Here is a 19,946-nt window from a genome sequence, read left to right as displayed (position 1 = left end):
ACTGAGGCCTTAGAAACAAGTTAAAAGTATGTGCTTTGATTTAATTCCTTAGCGTGGCATATAGAGTCCAGTGTGCCGGGCTACGGATGGGAAGTTTGAATTTTGAACATAGCCAACATTATATTCCAGACATCATTTCAAGCAGTTTATGTAGATTAATACTTTATTGCTCATACCTTCCCAGAGATAAGTACTATTACATATTATCCTTGTTGCAGAGAGACTAAAAGACTTGTCCACGGTCACACACTAGTAAGAGCAGAATTGGGATTTTAAACCCAGGCAGACCAGCTCCGGAGCTTGTCTTTGATCATAGCAAACACCCAACCAGGTTGGGCCAGAGTCTCTGAGTGATTAACACACATTTAGGACACAGTGTTAACAATCTCAGGCCACTGAAGCATACTGAAAAATTCAGGGAGTAATATTTACATGCTTACATCAGGGATAATTTAAATTCACTGCAATGGTTAAAATGATCAGTATTCTTTACTGATTTTAAAGGGTCAGAACCACATCCTTATGAACAGGAAACTATTACTATAAAGTTTTATTTTCAGGGCTCTGAACAATGGAGCTTAGTCAGTTAAGGGTTACTGCCCTAAGATCCTGAATCTTTTCCAAGTTTCTCTAGACACGTAACATGCTACTCTTAGTCAGTGGTATATGTGTCAGGTCAAAAATGTTTCTATTTGTAGGCTACTCTGCCTACTGTCCCCCACCCCCTTTTTCCTTTTTAACTTGTATGTGTGTAAACAGCCTGAAAGAGAAAAAAAGGGAGCGTGTTTCTGTGGTTTGGAAGTGCCTTCAAGAGAGCAGCTTTAGTGAAAGTGTTGGTGGGGAAGCCTTAAATGGGCCAAAAGTCTTCTTAATCTTTGTTCAAAGTTCTCAAAGTTCATTCAAAAGGGCAGACTGGGGAGACATGCGGACTCAGAAGGTACCAAGTTCAAATCCTTTTATTAGAGTATTCTCATAAATGAGAGTCAAAATGAAGGAGAATAAAGCCGAATGCTAAAAATATATTTTCCTCTAGTTTCCACCTCCAAGTTATTTATCTGATTTAATAGAAACTGGCAAGAACCTGACAGGTCGGCTAGACAATAGAGCATCTACGTAGCCAGCAGAGTGAGGGGGAGACAGCAGGCTCTCGGCTTCTCAGTCTGCCATTCACCATATCGATGTGCATCTGTTGTCAGTCTTCCCTTGGTGGAAGTGTAGCCTGTATTTTGACATGCAACTGCTATGTGGTCAGCAATAGACCTTTAAAGCTATTTTAAAATATATTCATGTATGCATAAAGTAATTCAGCAAGTTAATTCCTGAGCTATTTTTACTCTATGTCCAAAACATTTTTCCCTCCCCTTATTTTTCTCAGATATGTTAACTTATTATCTTTGAAATGCTAATGGATATAGCTAAATAAGGTTTAGAAACTTAGCTGAGCTCTTAATTCACTTAGAGGCTTTACGCGCTTAATGACCTAAGCTAAGGAAGTTTATAAAATCCCTCGATACTAGTTCATTTTACATTTTACTAGTTCATCTTGGGGGAATTTTCTGCATAATAGGCTTCAAAGAGGGCAATGATTCAAGGACACATTCAACAACTTCCTGGAATACATCAGCAGCATATACTTTTGTTAGGTTTCCACACTGACTATAGGAAGACACGTATGTGGCCCCCTGGGCCCGTGGCCTGTAAGCACCAGCACTCATGCCCAGTATCTTGCACGCTCAAAACTGGCTCAGTGTATACTCACAACATCCTGCAGGGGGCAGTGCCAACTGTATTAAAAACCGAACTGACTTTCTGCCATAGGATTATGTTTTTAAAAATTGGAACTCCTCAAACACACATGCGCATGCGTGCACACACACACACATTGTCCACATGCAAACACAGGAATTTCCTATCTCTTGAATCAGAATTAAACGTGAAAAGATGAAATAAACGAAAATGAAATGAAATATGTATATTGAATATAAGTGTGAATCACTACTTTGTGCTATGATGAACTGCAACCTTATCTCTAAGGTCCTTGTCCCCTTCATTCAGCATCGTATTGATGACATCACTCAATGGTGCAAAGCACTTGTTTGCTCTGAAGTTAACACTCCTCAGTACTGCAGGTTTTTTTTCTAATAGATTTTTCATTCTAGTAGAGGTTAACGATGAACAATTCCACATAACATTTTAGCCAGTGCTTTTCTGAAGTGTGGGAAGAACTGAGCCAGCAGATGATAGCTGAAACTGACTCAGGCAGAGTCCATCTGCGCGGGTGCAAAGGACCCTAATGCTGTCGAATCTGTTGTGATGAGGAATGGTGGAGGTGACTTGCAGCCCTAGTGATGTTCTGTTAAGGCATACTCACAGCACTGTAAAATTTTTCCTGATGTACGCTTGGACACCTACAGCCTGTACCACATGTAACCTTCTTGGACAAATCACTTACCTGCGCTTTCTAATCTGTAAAATGGGGATAATAATAGCTCTCATGAAGGCTAAGTTCTACAAAGACGAACGAAGGTTGATTTCACAGAACACACGGTGCATACTTCCATGCTCAGTCCTTACCACACAGGCTGTCATTGCAATAACTACTATTATCTCATGCTACGCATCACTGCCTGCTCCTAAGCGGTCTCATCATTGTGTCTGGAAATCACCATCTTGGCATTAGCATTATGTCCATGACATGAACGTATAGAGTGACACAACGTATGACAAGGTCATTCTGTGGCGACATGAGGGAAACAAAGTTCCTGGACTGTGTTTTTCATCATGGATGAATATTTACTTGTGCTGTATTTAAACAACTGTATCATTACTTGCTGTTGAGTTTTACTGGCTGTTGCTATGAGTGATGACACTGATATACCTCTTACCTTTTCAGACCACTGCTTTGAAGCCATATTTCATACAGTCAGGGATTTTTGTTGCTGTTAATATGATTGAGGAAGACACCTTTAACAGGAATTTCCTATCTCTTGAATCAGAATTAATTTGCTTTATTTACCTTATAAATTGAGGCTTCATTTAAACAAAGGTACTCTCTGGCTAAAAAGGTTTGAAAACTATTGTTGTTCTAGATTAGTTTTTCCAGGCATGGCACAAGGAGCACAGTATTGGTATCATGGAGCAAAATATTTACAATGTGATGTCTACACAGTTTATACTATGGCATTTCTAGATATAGATAACATCTATATAGTTTCTAGACATTTTCAAGGTGTAAGGGATACAAATAAGTGTAAAAAATGGTCCTTGTTTCTGGGGAATTTACATTTCAGTGAGGAAGACAGGTGAAAAAAAACAACAAAAAGCAAAACCAACAAAGCCAGATAACCGAAATGAAGATTTTAATGAAGAACTTTAGGAGGTCGAACAAGACTCGACTAATTCTGCTTTGGGAAATGAGAAAACATCTCATTCAAGTGGTAACGTCTGAACTGCTTCTTGGATGATAAAAAGGAATGTGTCAGGATTAATGCAGAAAGAGAGTCCAGGAAGAGAGAAAAGCATGACAGAAGACACTGGAGTGTAAACATGCTGGCTGGTTTTGAGAGATTTTCAGGAGCAGAATTAATAAGACTTAAATGAATGCAGGTATAGAATTGGAGGTGGAATAGATGAGGGAGAAAAGGATAATGGGAAGTTGTCTTCCTTGAATGATTAGTGAATGAGATAGCTCAGAGAGAGCAGTAGAATGAGAGTGGAATAGGATATAGAAGTATATCCTTTTACATATAAAAGAATATGTTTTATATATGAATTTTTTTATATATATATTTAAAAATATAACAATGGAGCCCTGTAAACAAGATCCTCTACCATTTAAAAGAATGAGACAATAAAAAAAGTAGGACCAGTCTATGAAATGGCGTAAGGAAGGAAGAGGAGGAAATGAGAGTCTATCCTGGGAATCAGGAGTTTGCAGATGATGCTGGCTGATCGTGACAATGATGCAGAAATATCTGACAAAACTGTGCGTCATGTACTGGGTGGCCCTAGTGAAAACAACTTGAACAGTGAATGAAGGATGGAAATCAGAATGGAAGGAACTGAGTTGCCAGTGAGAGTTGAAAAAATAGATGTCAGGATCTAGGTTAGGTTTTTCAATACATTTTGGTGTAGATATGAAGGAGGAAGACAGAATGGGAGCTTGGCAGAGGAGGTAAAGTGAGGAGAAGGAAATTTTAGAGCATAAAAGAAGAAAACTGACATTTTGTAGGCACTTTCTGTGTGTAGAATTGTGCAAGGCACATTTAGATATGTGACCCTTGATGTGGAGGCTCAAAGGAATGAGGGAGTAAGAAAGTGAAATTACAGGTGTTAGAGGGAAAAAGAGGAAATTAGAGGAGAATGGTGAGAAAAGGGAACATCAGCAGGGAATTTGTTTCAGAGCAGGAAGCCTTGGACTGGGTTTAGAGAATGGAATGTACATATATTTGGCTACAAAGTTTCTGGAATTTTCCTAATTTAGGTGTGTGACCTGAATAGAGGGATTTTCTAAAATAGAAATAGACTTGCTAAAATGACAGATTGAGTTTAATAATAGCTAACATTTATAGAATGCTTATTCTGTGCCAGACGCTCTGCTAAGCACTTTATGTGCATTAATGCCTTTACCCAACAACCCAGTGATGGAGACATTATTTTCATCCCCATTTTACACACAAAGAAACACAGAAAGAGTAAATAACACTCCCAAGGCCACACAGCCAGTACGTGGTAGAGCTTGAATTTGAACCCCTGCAGTCTGTGTGCAGAGTCTGTGTTTTCAATCTCTCTGTTAAACTATCTATCCAGTAGTGTTTCTGCACGCATTACACAATTACCCTTAGTCCACTTGCTCTTATTCTGAACTAAGAGTCAGGTTCCAGCTATTTGGTTTCTGCTGTGGAAAGGTGGACTCTACTTCAAGGAGCTCATGAATATCAAAACCTTAATCATAGCCCTTCAGATGACAACATGAGTTCATGCTTTACAAACCAACCATGGCCTTCATCATATTAAAAATCAAAGTTGCAAAATAAAGAACATTCTGAAAAACCTTGTCTGCTTCATTTAGATAACAGTGTGCAGAATGAACTGAAAGATAAAAATGCTCATCATTTACCATTTCCTTTTGGTTTTTTAAAAAATTTTAAGCCCGGTGGTGTTATGGATGATTATCATCAGGCAATTTGGTTTGAATGTGTTTCATGCTGGACTGTGCAGATTACCCAACTAATGACATGCATACTCCTTGCCATTGTGACACCTCTCTTCTCACAAGTGGGAATTTCAAGTGACAGACTAAAGCTGTTTGCTATCAATTTTGCAAAAAACACATCTGCCAGATAGCCAAGATGTAGCTCAGAAAGTGAAATCGATTAATATTCTAATTTGTAACCTGTCATTAGCGTCACACTATATTATGTCAAGTCAAAAGTGATAGCCTTTATATAACATATACTCCTAAAGGAATTTGATTTTAGTGTTTTGTTCTATTTCTGTTTAGTGTTGCTCCCTGCATATAAATCCCAGTAGAAGTTCCAATTACACAAGTAGTAAAAAGTTGTGATGGATTAAAATGAAAGTGTATAATATGTAGTTACATATTTTTAATAAAACCACATGGCTGCATTTATGATAGATTTTTATAAAACTTATTTACCACACCATTTAAAAAATTTTAGGCATTTCCCTTGTTTTTTTTCTATTAAGCCAAGGATTTAACAACATAATATTTTTGTAGGTATTACTCAGATCCTCTGAGGTTCTATTATCTTAGGTTACTGGTCAAAATCAAACCTCCATGGTGGAGCAGATTACCAGGCTACCAGTAGATTACCTGGTCTGATTTCCAGGGTCTAAGAAAGGGACAGTGGCTTGGCTTGGGAAGGAATGAAGTAAGTTTAGCTGAGGAGAAAGGAAGGAGGGAAAATTTTATAGATGATTTTTTTTTTAGGTGTTTTTTTCTTGCTCTGAACAGGGAGGAAAATAAAAAGTAAAGCTTTAAGTGGGAAAGGCTAAAAGACGGAATTGTCACTGTAAAGATGGAAACAATTTGTGTTTTCAATCTGAGTGACAAACATTGAAAGTATGCTTTCCTTTGTGTTAGAAATTAAAAAATTTTAACGTGCTTTAATTTTTCAGCATCTTAAGGCTTCAGAGTTTAAGAGGGGGTGGTTTGGAATATAAGTTAAATTGACATTCATTCATTTATTCATTCAACAAATGGATGTTGAGTGTCTCATATATGCCAGGCACCGCCAGAGATAAAACTATACAAAGAACAGACCCAACTTCTTGACCTCAGGGAATTTACATTATTTTGGAGGCAGAGCCATTTAAAAACAAAAATAAATATACAGCATGGCAGATGGTGGTAACTAATCTGGTGAGAAATAAAGAGACAGTGAGGACAGGAAATGCTGGCTAAGAGGGTGGAATGAGGGATTATAATTTTGAGCAGCATAGCTGGGGAAGTCCTAACTAAGATGACATTCTGCAAAGGCCTAACTCCTGAGAGAATAGGTGAGGTGGGTACATGAGGAGCCATCAACCCCACAACTGTCGGTGTCTCATCCCTCATATTGTTACTCTTCCTGAGGCCATGGTGTTGAAGACAAGCAAAATTTGCATTTGATTTGGTGTTATTCATTGATTTCTCTTCTTCCCTATAACACATTTTTCTTAAAGCAAACATTTCAGTAAACTATTTGAGAGAGAGTCTGCCACTATGATACATGTATTTGGCCTCTTCCTTACAGTTATGAACTCAAAATTTTATTGTAAGTACCCAGATCAAAAGTTCATGATCTCTCTTTGCTTTCCCAGGGCTCTATCCATTGGACCATCTCCACTAGGTGATGGATTTTCCTGCCGAGATAGGGAATTACTAATAACAATGCTAAGAGTGTCTCTCAGGGGAACTTGAATTTGTTCAAAGTGGTGTGGGTAAAATTGCAATATTTAGTCCATCTCCACATCAATAGGTGTTTACGACGGGGAAGAGGTGAGTGCACTCAGGGTCAGAGAGAAATGGGGGAGCAAGAGCGGTGGCCAGAGAAACGGGTGAGCAGGAATAGCTGCAGGGGAGGGACGAATGGAGCCAAGCTTCTTATAAGCAATAAACGGGTTTCTCTCACTTTAGTTTTTTCCTCGACTGATTTTGTTTTCACGGGTTTATTCACTGTGGACTGGGAACACGCTCCCCCCGCCCCTAGAGCTACAAAAGTACACAGTCAAGAAGACAAGAAAATAAGTGTTGGCAAGGATGTAGAGAAAAGGGGGCACTTGGGTGCTGTTGGTGGGATTGGAAACTGGTGCCCCCGTTACGGAAAACAGTATGAAGATGCCTCAAAAAGTTAAAAATAGAAATACCAAATGATCTAGAAATTCTACTTCTGGGCATTTACCCAAAGAAGATGAAGACACTAATTTGGAAACGTATATGCACCCCAACATTTACTGCGGCATTATTTAGAACAGGAAAGATATGAAGCAACCTAAGTGTCTGTTGACAGACCAACAGATAAAGAAGATGTGGTACATATATGCTTGGAATATTACTCAGTCATTAGAAAGAATGAAATCTTGCCATTTACAACAAATGGATGGACCTAAAGGATGTTATGCTAAGTGAAGTAAGCCAGAGAAAGATAAATATCATATGATTTCACTTGGATATGTAATCTAAAACACAAAGCAAATGAACAAACAAAATAGAAATAGACTCATAAACACAGAGAACAGACTGGTGGGGAAAGGAAACGGGGGATGGGCAAAACAGGTGAAGTGGGTAGACACACCCAAATTTTCAGTTACGTGGGAATGAAGGTACAGCACAGGGAATATAGTCAACAATATTGTGATATCTTGGTTGATAGATGCGAAAACTATACTTACAGCAAGCATTTAGTAATGTACATAATCGTTGAATCACTATGCCGTGTAGCTGAAACTGACATAATATTATATATCCACTATAGTTCAATTAAAAAAACCCTCTCAAAAAAAAGTGGACAGACAGATCAACAAGTTGTTAATTGCTGAAGGATAAGAAATTGTTTGCCTTATTTTTTCATTTAGTTTCTCCATGTTCTTATGGAATAATTATTTCACAAATTTTACAAATCTCTTCTTTGGGTCATTGCAAAAATCTGCTTTATCTTTTGCCCCTTCTCCTCTATAGCTCATTTTGAACTCTGTAGCAAGAGTGGTCTAAAAAAACCAAACCAAACCAAAACAAAAACTAAGCCAGATCCTGGGACACCTTTGCTCAAAACTTTCTGAGGGCATTTGAGTTCTCGCAGGAAAATCCAGTTTCCTTGGGACGATCCACAGGACCTCACTTGACATGGCCTCTGTGACACCTGAATTCATCTCTGGCCGCTGGTGACCTCGTTCACTCTGCATCAGGCATGTTGGGATCTTGGCTGTTGCAGGCAGATTTTGCCAAAGACCCTTTGCCAGCATTTCCCAGGTTTTATAACTTTCTCCCCCTCTACCTCCAGGTCTCCTTACAAAGTAAACCAGCCCTGATCATCGTAAAAAATAACATTTTACTCTCTACACCCTTCCACATCCACTCACACTCCTTTAGTTTTCCTTATAACATTCATTACCACAAGATACACTATATATATATCTGCATGTGGATTGATTTATTACAATATAAGCTTTGTGAGGACCCCAAGCCCATTTTCCTAGCATTTGGAAAAGGGTCTAGTACTTAGAGGTCAAATCCAAAGGAAAACAAACAACCTGTAGTTTAAAATTTCAATGCCACTCCTTGGACTCAATACTACATTCATACATATGAAGAGGTACAGGTTGTTTTTCCTCCTGTTGAGGACAAAGAAACTTAAGAACTGTGCGAAATATTTTTGAAATACTAACAAATGAATGAGAATAAAATCTGCCATATTGGGAAAGTATATTTTAAGTATTGCCTAAGAATAATCTTTACAATGGAATAATTTCATAAATACAAATCCAAAAAAACATAGCACAACTGATAGAAATATTCTAGAGTAAAACAGACATTGAAGAAGATAAAACCTATATTAAAATAAGATACAGGTTTTTTTTAAACACTGGGTTTTCATTTGCAAGTATATTTAATGACTTAATAATAAGAATATTCCATTTCCAAATTATTCCAATTTCTTATTGGAATACTACTATGTTAATGATAAAAAATCGAATGTAAGTATACAGTTTGTTAAGAGGAGTTTTGCTTTTATTTTTCTGATGGGTAAGGTGATTTTCAACCTTTTACTTTTTCTCTACCAACAATATGTAATACTCACATGGAATTTTATGCAACTCATTCATAAACTTCTTCAGCTTAGAAAAGGCGTCTTCCTTTCCTTCCCCAGGACCGGCAGGTTCTGTGGCATTACTTGGCAGAACTGTTGCAACAGTGGTGGCTGGCGGGGCTGCCAGGGCCTCGTGGTGACTCTCGCTCACCATTTTAGGTTCAGGTGCAACTGCGGGGAGGGAAGCAAAAGAGAAAAGAACAATTCAAAATGGCTTAACTGATCCCACATCAAAGGTGCAGCCGAGATGAAAAGACCTCAGAAGCAGCACGTACTCCCAGGCAAACAGCCTATCATTAGCATATTGCTTTACATTGATTCATGAAATATTTATGGCAACACAGTGGAGAGTCTTCCCCAGAAGGTAAGCCCAGATGTAGTTACTGAAAACAGTCTTTCCCAACAATTCTATGTTAACTGTTAGATCTCTTGGCTGTTTATACAGCCAATTATTTGTTGTGAGATTTAACTTCTAACCCACATACTACTGAAATGCATAGGAAACAACTGCTGAGAACATATATGCTCTATACTCTAAGTATTCATATTTTGTAAAAGGTAAAAAGACCAAATATTCATATTAGAAACGCTGATAAATGATAGCATACATTCAAATTATTGGTGACTTTTAAAATGGTTATAAACAGTACTAAACATTGACACTCTAAGATGTCATGAAAGTCATAGAGAAATTGGTTCCTGAGTCTCACTTATTGATGGTACAGTTTCCACCCAGTCAGTTTTTGACATTTACTATAGACAATACTCTGATCAATAATTCACTTGTCTTGCTGGGTGAGTTCCTGAAGCCACTGTGAACGTGGCATGACTGACTGCGTATCTCAGGGTGCTGAGAAAGAAACATGACTTGTCTGTTCAGTTATTTCAGTTTATTTAGTTTGATTATATTGAATTATTTTTTTAACTTATTAAATTACTTTAACTGTTTACCTCCAAAATATTAAAAAACAATTAAGCCTTAAAAAAATCTTAGTCTTGAATAGAGAAGACATCATCAGTCCTAGCTCCCTTCATGAACTAAATGAATTTTGACAAGGCATTTTATTTGCCTTCTTAATTTATCTGCCTTCTGAAAAGTGAAAGACTGAAGTCTGTCCTGCTTGGATTTTTCTTAGTACATGTGAACTGCTCTCTAAAATCTAAGGAAGGTGTTCTAAATGGATAGAACTGAGGTCAGATTCTCCAATCTAGACATATTCTGGATTTTAACAATTTCATTGTGTGACTTAAGATTTTAGGCTGTGTTGGTGAGAGAGGGGACATGATTTGGGGCAGAAAAAGATAAGTACAAACAGTCCTGGGCATAAGGAGTTTCACAGTCTCAGCAGGAAAATTGATGGACCCAGAAAGCCCTTTTGATTTACAAAGAAATGCAGAACAGCAAAGAGATAAAGGAATTTTATATAATTAAAATCTTTTGTGAGTTAATTACCTTACATATGTACTTAGTGGAAGTATAATTGAGAGAATAATTTCAGATGTATGGGGTTATTAATAAAGCCATCAAAATCCAGAGGTTTTTGGATCTCCTGGAAGGAGAGGATGGTTGAGGCTAATACATGAACACAGATAATCAATTGTTATTTTATAACAAGTTCTCTTCTTAAAACTTTTAATTTTCCATTAATAGCTACTAATATAATCCTAAAGATGGAATCAGACAAATATGGTTTCACATGTTCTCTACTCTTCATTTGAAAAATGAGAATAATCATTCCAAATGCATAAGGTTTTTGAGTATGAAATCAGGTAATCTATGGAAAGAACTTAGTACAGTGTCTGGTATATAAATTCCATCTCCTGCTTGATTGACAGATCTATCAATCACTTGATCCGTCATGCTTCCCTTATTACACTTGGTAGCCCAGATTTTCCGGATTGTGAAAAAATTTAAATTTTTTTACAACTCAAGGTTACTTTCTAGAAGCTTTTCCTGAATCTCTGATTCTGTTCTGCTTATATCCCTGAAAAAACTGGGAGTGTTGTTTACACTGTTGGCCAACGTAGGTGAAATTATTGATATTGATGATACCACAGCTTTCATCTTTCTTGTGAATCAGCAAGACTAAAATCATATACACACATACACACACACATACATATGTATGAGATATTTGTATGTATGTATTAGAAAAATGAATTTGTTCCTCTGCTATGAGAATCACCACATATGATACGCATGATTACTTAGCTCCACAGGATAGTTGAGGACCTTTGAGGAATTATGGGCTTACTGTGGGATTTTAAGGAAATGATTGTGTTAAATACAAATACCTAAATATACTAGTGCCATCATTAAATTAAAGGCATACTGTCTAATAGGGTTTTGGCTCAATTTTTGTCATGTTCTGAAAGTGGGATACTGTTGCTGGTCATCTTGTTCAGCTGCTCCTTCAAAGAGGCTACACAGTTGTTTCCAGCTTTTGTGCACACAGATGGTTGAGTCCTTTGCCACTCAGGTTGCTAAATATTTTCACAGTACCCCAGTTTATTATGCAATATAAAACATTTTTACGTATAAGTTGAATGATCTAAAAGACTATAAGATAAGACTGTTACTAAATAGAGAATGTTTAGAAAATGCACTTGAAATTTACTCATTTTTTTAAGGAAGCAAAGACTGTTTCTATAATTTCCAAAAACAATCCTCTTCAAATATAAGGTATACTTAGATGTTTCATCAGAAAATGTAAAAACTTTAAACTTTTAGGTCTTACTAGCCAATGATATTATCTATACCATTTCTCATCTTCTTGAAAATCATGTAAAGATTATAAGAAATATATAGACAATGCTCCTTCTACTTAATGTATGGCACTGTGAAATTTTTAAAAATCATAAAACACAAAGATGTAATGGCAATTAAAGATCTAATATGCTGACAAAGAAAGACTAACTGATTGCTTAGTATTTTATTTTCATTCCTTCATATTTTAGGAGATACTGTAAAAATAGTTGTATGGCTCCTAAATTTGTATTTGTGGAAATAAGAAGCTTATCAAGAAGCATCATTTTGTAGATGAAAAACTAGCTAATTATTCAGTCTTGACTAATGTGATGACTTTATATTCTTTTATGTACATTGGTGCATGGGGCATGTTTCCTTATTTTAAAAAACTTATATTCTACTCAAGTCTTGATAAAATGTCAGCTAACAGTTATCAAGGACCTACTCAATGACTTAGATATATGAAGTCATGTAGTTCTCACAGCACTCTCAGGAGATACGCATGATGACCGCCTAGTTCGGCGGCCCAGAGAGACCACACACTTGGTTCAACGTCATGCGGGAGTGGTAAGTGGGGTTGGGATTTGAACCCAGATGTCTTAGCCACTATAGCATAAGCTACTTCATACTGTGAGAAAGTAGCTAATAGGACTGTCCTTTCTCGAGGAGCTTTTGATTTATAACCCATAGTAAGAAGTACATTTTACATTGTGCTTCATCATACACACACTCTCCACCTATGTTACAGACTGAGCAGAAGTTCCTCATAGAAACTCTTGCCCTACAGTGGGTGAAATACTCCGATATATTCACTCTGTTTCACGAAAAATTCTAGCTGTACCCCCAAATTGTGTGCATTAGTTTCACAGTTCATTGACTTACAGTTTGGAAATCACTATAATAAGGGACAAGATATAGTAAAACTAAATTGGGCTAATAATTACTGAAGATACCATTTATTAATCTATTATGTGCCAAAATGCTGTCATTGATATTTAAGTATATCATGAATATTCTCAGTAACTCAGAGAAGTAACTCAACCTTATCTTACAGGAGAAACTGGGATGTGGGGAGGTTGAGTGATTTGTCCTACACAGATTTAGCTGCTCCAAGGTTCTTTCTGCTAATCTACTTTAATAGTATTCAAGTATTATTAAACAATTAAATCAGTACTGGAAAGGTATTTATGATTTTCTTTTGAATTGGTTTACAGGTAAATGGAAAACATGTCATCTTACTAATAGGAAACAGGTTGGTTTAATTTTAGAGATGGAATCATTTAGTTTCTTAAAGTGAAATTTAGCATCCTAGAATACACCAGGAGAAATATTATTGAATAGAAAAATAAATTCCCTTGTAGAAGAAAGTTGGGTACAAAGGACATGAACAAGCAAATCTCAAAGAAATACAAATCCTTTCTGCCACCAAAAGTGTTTAATTTCACAAAGAGTCAAATAACTGAAAGTTAAAATAACAATGAGAGAATATATATTCACTTGCAAAGTTGGTTAAATATAGAAATAAAAATGAGGGTACAAAGAACTGGGGAATTGGGAATACCATCTATTAGAAAAATACTTTACAGAGGCCAACATAACAGAACATATCAAAAACTGTGGAAGTACTCTTTGTTTTTCTAGAAATTTGCAATGAAGAATTATTCATGTACAAACAATTTAATATAAAGATGTGTATAGTAACTTATTTATAATATTAGAAGACCAGAAACTACCTAACAGAGTTCTTAAGTTGTGGTAATCCCTAAACTGATGTTATTAAAATTAACTTAAAGGTAAATATTTATAAACCTGGAAATACATTAGAGTGTTAGATGAAAAGGCAAATTATGAAATATTATATAAGGTATATAGGTATGTCTAATTTCTCTAAATAAGGAACTTTTGTATATATAAGAGGTTGGAAAGATACATTTAAAAATGTTAACCATAGGGTAGAATGTTCACTTTTTTAAAATATGTTTACATTGTCAATATATTATAAGCCTGAATTATTTTAAATCACACAAAGAAAAAACCATTTAAAACTGCTTTGCTCTTGAGAAAACTAGAATTTGCAGAAAGAGTTTAGTTTCCTAATGCCATGTTTTCAAAAGAAATACTTCAAAATGCAAAAATCTAAATTTCAGAAAAGGATGATTTAACTATTTAGCAAACATAATATGCAAAATGGTCACTGGTTAAAATACAATGTAGAAAAGTATTAAGGTATCATAAAGGTTAATACTTTTGTGGTACAGAATGAGGGAAATCAGGATTTTTGGTTGCCATGACAACATCTCTCTGTCCCTTATATTTATTCTTCTTAGTAGGACTTTAATTATGTCTGTCTCTAGGTCTACAAATTGATAGAGATTTCTCAGATTATATAGTGAGATACTCTTCCATACAGCATAAACATAATGATTTCTGGAGAAAGCACTATTTCTATCTCTATTTAAGTATTCTATTTTATAATAACAGCATGCAAAATTAAAGAGCAAACAGAAGTTCAAAGAAGTATTGAAAAAACGATTTTTACTAAAAAATAAATGTATTCTAGGGCAGAAATGTCCCAAACTGAAAGTAACTCTTGGAGGGGTAGTTATCATAAAGATTCTGGAAGATGTCAGTGGATTGTGTTAGACTGCATTGCTGAGGTGGAGGGCGGAATGTAGAGATTTTATTCTATCAGGATTTTCCTTGACCTTTTGTAGTGTAAGTGGAAACCATAAGAAGCTGCCCTGTACATCCCTCCCTTCCTCTTACGTGTGAGGCCCTGGGTTTCAAGTAATACTGCCTGCAGGGCCCTCCCAGCTGAGGATTCTCTCCTACAGAATCTCCCTCGGCTAAAGGGATCTAACTGTGTTGCATAAGGTGAAACCCACTTCCCAGCGGCAGCTCACGTCCGATGATGCCTGGCCCCCTGCCTCCTTCGCCTCATCTCTGAAGGGCTCTGCTAAAATCTGTAACTGTCTCTCGCTACTCCCTGGCCCAAACCTGTGTCCTCCACTCCCTTACATGGGAAGCATCCTCGGTAAACTACCTTTGACTCGGAGCAGCTTCCCAGGGGGGCATGACCTATGAAACTCACTCTGGATGCTTTTGGAAAAAAAAAAAAAAGTTCTGTTGGAAGTTTCATTGAAATTCTATACAAAGCCAAGGACCCGTAAGCAGTAAGTGAGGTCAAACGGTCAAACAACGTGATCAAAATCTTCCCCAAGTTTGTGGCTGTTTGAATGTCAGGCTTGAGGTGCATCTTCTCTCCAGTATAAATGGATACTTTCTCTCTTTTTTTTTTTTTGTAGATAATTATTTTTTATTGAAGGGTAGTTGACGCACAGTATTACATTACATTAGTTTCAGGTGTACAACACAGTGATTCAACATTTATATACGTGACAATTCTAGGTACCAGCTTGATACTTTCTCTTGAGGGAAGTAAGAGGAAAGCCAGAGTTCATAGGGACCCTGTCATGGCGGCCGGCAGCCTGACTTCTGGCGATCGTGCCAGTGAAAGGGCTGCGCAGAAAAGGTTGTTTTCAGACTTTGGAGCAACCGGAGGCACAGCAGGGCAGCCAGGCTTCATAAAGTCAAGAAACTGCAGTCTCCTAGATTCTTTTTCCTTTGTTTTCTTCTTCTTTCCTTCTCCTTTCTCCTCCTTCTCACACTAGATCTAAGTACCTACAGATTCTGCCCACGTATGCAGTCACAAACCTCTCCAGGAGGTGTAGGGGGAGTTTTGCTTCTGGGTATGGTTCTCAGGCAGTATTCCTCATAAATGCCTTTGCAAATTGAATACACGTGGGCCTCCTTAGCTTTGCTTTGAGAATAGAACCAACATTCCTCCCCAGTCCAACAAACAGCACATTATAGGCCCTGAAAAGATATGTAGGTTGTGATACTGAATGTGCCTTTGGAAGAGTGAGGAGGGAGGGGACACTGAACACTCATGATTTATTTGCCACTTTATTAAGCTGTGATATACAAAAAGCTGTATATGTTTTACATGTTTAGTGTACACAACTTTTTGAGAGGCATGCTACTCCAACTAGGGGTTAGGAACTTTTACTTCATATTTTAAATGTGAATTACTTCCCATCTGCTTCTTACACAGTTTAGCTTTCCATATTCTCCAGCGTTCATCCCCTTCGATCCTTGTCTCTGTCAGACAAAAGTATTTCTTCAAGATCCATCTTCCTTAAGGGTAGAAGGACCCTGGTTACAATAAGAACTGCTATTTTCCCATCCATTTTAGTTTTCATTGTTAAAAAAAATAATGTCCTATAGCAAAATGTGTCATTACTACTAAGGTTTATTTCCCAGCTGGCCTGACTTGTTCAAAAATATCATATCTATTTTTTTAACTTTCTTTTTTTCTGAGGAAAGGCAGATCTGATTCTGGATTCTAGAGATAGTGGGTGGGAGAGGGACTCCAGCTGTGACTTGAGCACTTGCCCATTCAGAGCTCCTTTTCAGTGGCATTGTCCTGTCCACAGCTCTAGTGATGGGCAGGAGTCCACACAGGTTGCACGATCCCCCCTTGCAACCATGGTCACAGGGGACTTGGGAGGGATGTGTGCCTGATTCAGGGCAGCTGCTTAGATGGCGGCCTGAGGCCAGTGACCCTAATTTGGCAGGAAAAGGTGAGTGAGGCCAGTGAGATCCTCTCCCTCAGGAACTGCAGCTATGTAATACCCCCCTAAAGAAACTGAGGTGTGGCACGGAGACACATGCTCATCGGTGCTGAGGTAATCAGTGGTGGAGCCAGGATTTCAACACAGATGGTCCCAGGGCTCGATCTGTGACCCTGTGTGCTGCCGTGCCTCCAGGTCCCCTGATTCTTTTGGCCGGAGCTCTTAGTGACAGTACGTGGTATCTGTAAATGCTGATATTGACAGTAACCTGAGTATACCTTGTAATCAGGAAAGTGGAATGAGAAGTAAAGCCTCCGTTAGGTTCTCTAGGTTTGGAAGCTTCTGGAATATTTGAATTTATAGCCAGAAGTGGTATATGCTGTTAGTAAGTCAGCTCTGCATTCATAACTAGCTGTGCATGAAGGAGTGAAGAATTGATGATGCAGAGGGACAGGCGGCTTCCACTGTGTAGGCTGGGAAAAAGGCCAGGGAGACTGAGAGGGGAATGATTAAAACATTCAACTGGATATTTTTTTCATAAGTTGTCTTCCCACCACCCCCACACACATTTTAAATCTCTGAAATGGGGATTTGGCTTATAATCTGTGGCTACTGACTATCATGGTCCGCCAGGCCTGTGAAGACTCAACCTTCTTGTTATTCCCACTCATGCACTAATCACCAAATCATATAAGGGCCATTTGAGGAAGGGTTCTCAATCCTCCCTGTAAGCTTATACAATTAAAACTAGTAGAATGAGAATCATGCAGCTTGAGAGATTTTGGCAACAGCTCTCAATGCTTTTCTACTACCCTGGACAGCACTAAGGAAAATCATGTGTAAACAAAGGTGGGCATCATCAACTCTGAGTTGCAAACAGATTTAGAAATTTGGGGATTTATTAACCACTTTGTTTTGCTTTTACTTTCTTGTTCTGCATGTACAAGAGTGACACAAATTAAATCTGTCTAAATAAGTCTGAATGATCTTTCCACAAGTACAAAATGCAATTTCAAGGTAAAAAAAATGAAATAATTTTGCATAAGTTTGATTGCAGCATTTTTTTCTTGGTGGTGTACAAGTTAACAGTGCATCTTGGAATTAATGGTTTCTTAGAGTACATGAAATACAGATTTCTTAGAGAATCAAGAGAAAATGTGAGCATTGTTTACAAATAATGTATTAGAAAGTAATAAACTTTATAAAGTTTTTTACAAACTGAGTGTCTGACTCCCAGATAAATCACCGCAATAATACTTGGCAATTTTAGTCAATATAAATTTCAGAAGAACTAGCTAAAATGAATCTATGAGCCAAATGAAAACTACATTCATTGCTACATTATTTTCCCCTCTCAAACCTATCATATAGAGATTTAAAAAGTTAGTTAACATCCAAAACCTATTCAATTCAAAACCCAAGTACTGAATTTCGGTAATAATGATACAGAAAACAAGAAGTCTTATGCAAAACTGAAATTTCCCACCTATATGAAGGAAACAAATCTTGAAAACTGGGATATTAGAGCTATTTCTAAAAGCATTTAATAACAAATTTACAAATTTAATGTTTTTCTTACAGTATTTTTATGCACCCACATTTCTGTTAATGAAATATTTTATCATTGTAGTTTCAAAAGCTGTCATTTATTTTAAAGACACAATTTGGTAATGGAGAACTCTCATGGCTTTATAGGGACTCACAAGATTTCAGTAAGAGTGGCAGGGTCACAGTGAGGAAAAGATATCAAAATAGCCTTTTCAAATGCATTATAAAGATTTCAAGTGTATTTTGCAGTGTTTTAAAAATGGTACAGTAAGGGCCAGAGTGTCTTCTTTTTTTCTTTTCCTTTTTTTTTGGATAGAAGAGGTACACATGAAAACCTAGAGATGGAATTGAAATCTTGCATGGATCAATTTTTTTTATTAAAGCATTATTGATATACAATCTTATGATGTTTTCACATAAATAATACAGTGCTTTGAACATTCACCCATATTATCAAGTCCTCACTGCCACCCCCCACCCCCATTGCAGTCACTGTCTATCACCGTAGTAAGAGCCATTACTTGTCTTCTCTGTGCTGTACTTGCATGGATCGATTTAACAGTTTTCAGTGACAACACTCACTGTCTACAATATTAACTGAAGCTACCTCTAACTTCTGTAGAGTAAGGTGAAACAGGATGATTTTGGCAGTTACTGAAAAGATTTGGTGTAGCTTGGATCATGCCAATTGGTTCTCAAAATGTTTTCTATAGAAGCTACAGATAGACAATTTGGAATTCCCATTCTCCATTGCTTTGCTGAAACTCAGCTTTGAGCTCTTGCTGTTTCTGAGCTGCAGGCACTTGAGAGAAAATCTAAGCTTGCAACTCAAAGCCCTCTTTCATCAAACTGTTCAAACTGTCATTGTTTTGTCACACAGTGAAGCAAAGCTTTAAAATTGATCTGTACACAATTTCTATTGTGGTCAATATGATGGAAAATTTTGCAGGCTGCAGTTAGAAATAGTGTATTAATAAATAAAAATAGTTAACACTTGATTAGTCCATACTATTAGCCAGCCATCTTAATAAGAGTTTTAAACATATAAGCTCATTTAATGCTCATAAAATAAACCCTATGAGTCAGGCAATATTATTATCTCTCTAATATAGATGGGAAAACTTGCCAAAGGTTTCACAGCCAGTAAGTGCTGAACCGAGGATTCTAGTTGAAATAGGCTAGCTCCGGGGTCTGTGGAATTCTGCCTCACTAATAAATGAATAGAAAAGTGTTGAATTAGTGAATAAATTGTGTGCCTACAATGTGTTTGACATGACACTAGGTGCTTTGGATAGATTTCAAGCAGTTCATTTACCATCTGTATTCATATAGATGGTTAAGACTCAGTGTAATACATGCCGTAGTAGAAATGATTATGGGAGACTGTATACTACAAGGAAGCCACTGAACTTTAAAATATCTAAGGATAGTGGGCCTAAAGATTAAGTTGGTATGCCATCTATCAGAAGTGCAGTATAGAAAGTGATTAGGCTTATTCTTCTCCCTAAATTCTATTTATATTATTTTGTGCCAGTGAATTAATCTGGGGACATGAGGCATGAATGGGCAATATCCGCAAGTTACAAAATAAGAAGCAGATTCACCTTTTGATTACTCACCTAACAGCTACTCATTCCTATTGATTTAAGAGAAGCCCTATTTTTTTTCAGGCCATGTCTGCTGCCCTGCTCGCAGGTTACCCTT

The 19,946-nt window shown here is 37.1% G+C and overlaps 1 protein-coding gene across 3 annotated transcripts in view; it reads right to left on the bottom strand.

The window, feature by feature from the left end:
• The window catches only part of SYT1 (synaptotagmin 1), a 528,661-nt gene that overhangs the window by 175,248 nt on the left and 333,467 nt on the right, over positions 1-19,946 (bottom strand). For all 3 annotated transcript variants that reach the window (XM_036912317.2, XM_036912315.2, XM_036912316.2), the window contains one exon: positions 9,303-9,482. In XM_036912317.2, coding sequence (XP_036768212.1) covers positions 9,303-9,465 — 163 coding nt within the window. In that variant the 5' untranslated portion in view covers positions 9,466-9,482. The remainder of the gene's footprint in view (positions 1-9,302; positions 9,483-19,946) is intronic.

Source organism: Manis pentadactyla, chromosome 10 (genome assembly GCF_030020395.1).
Source record: "Manis pentadactyla isolate mManPen7 chromosome 10, mManPen7.hap1, whole genome shotgun sequence".
Taxonomy (NCBI): domain Eukaryota; kingdom Metazoa; phylum Chordata; class Mammalia; order Pholidota; family Manidae; genus Manis; species Manis pentadactyla.
This window is presented reverse-complemented; position numbering and strand designations above follow the sequence as displayed.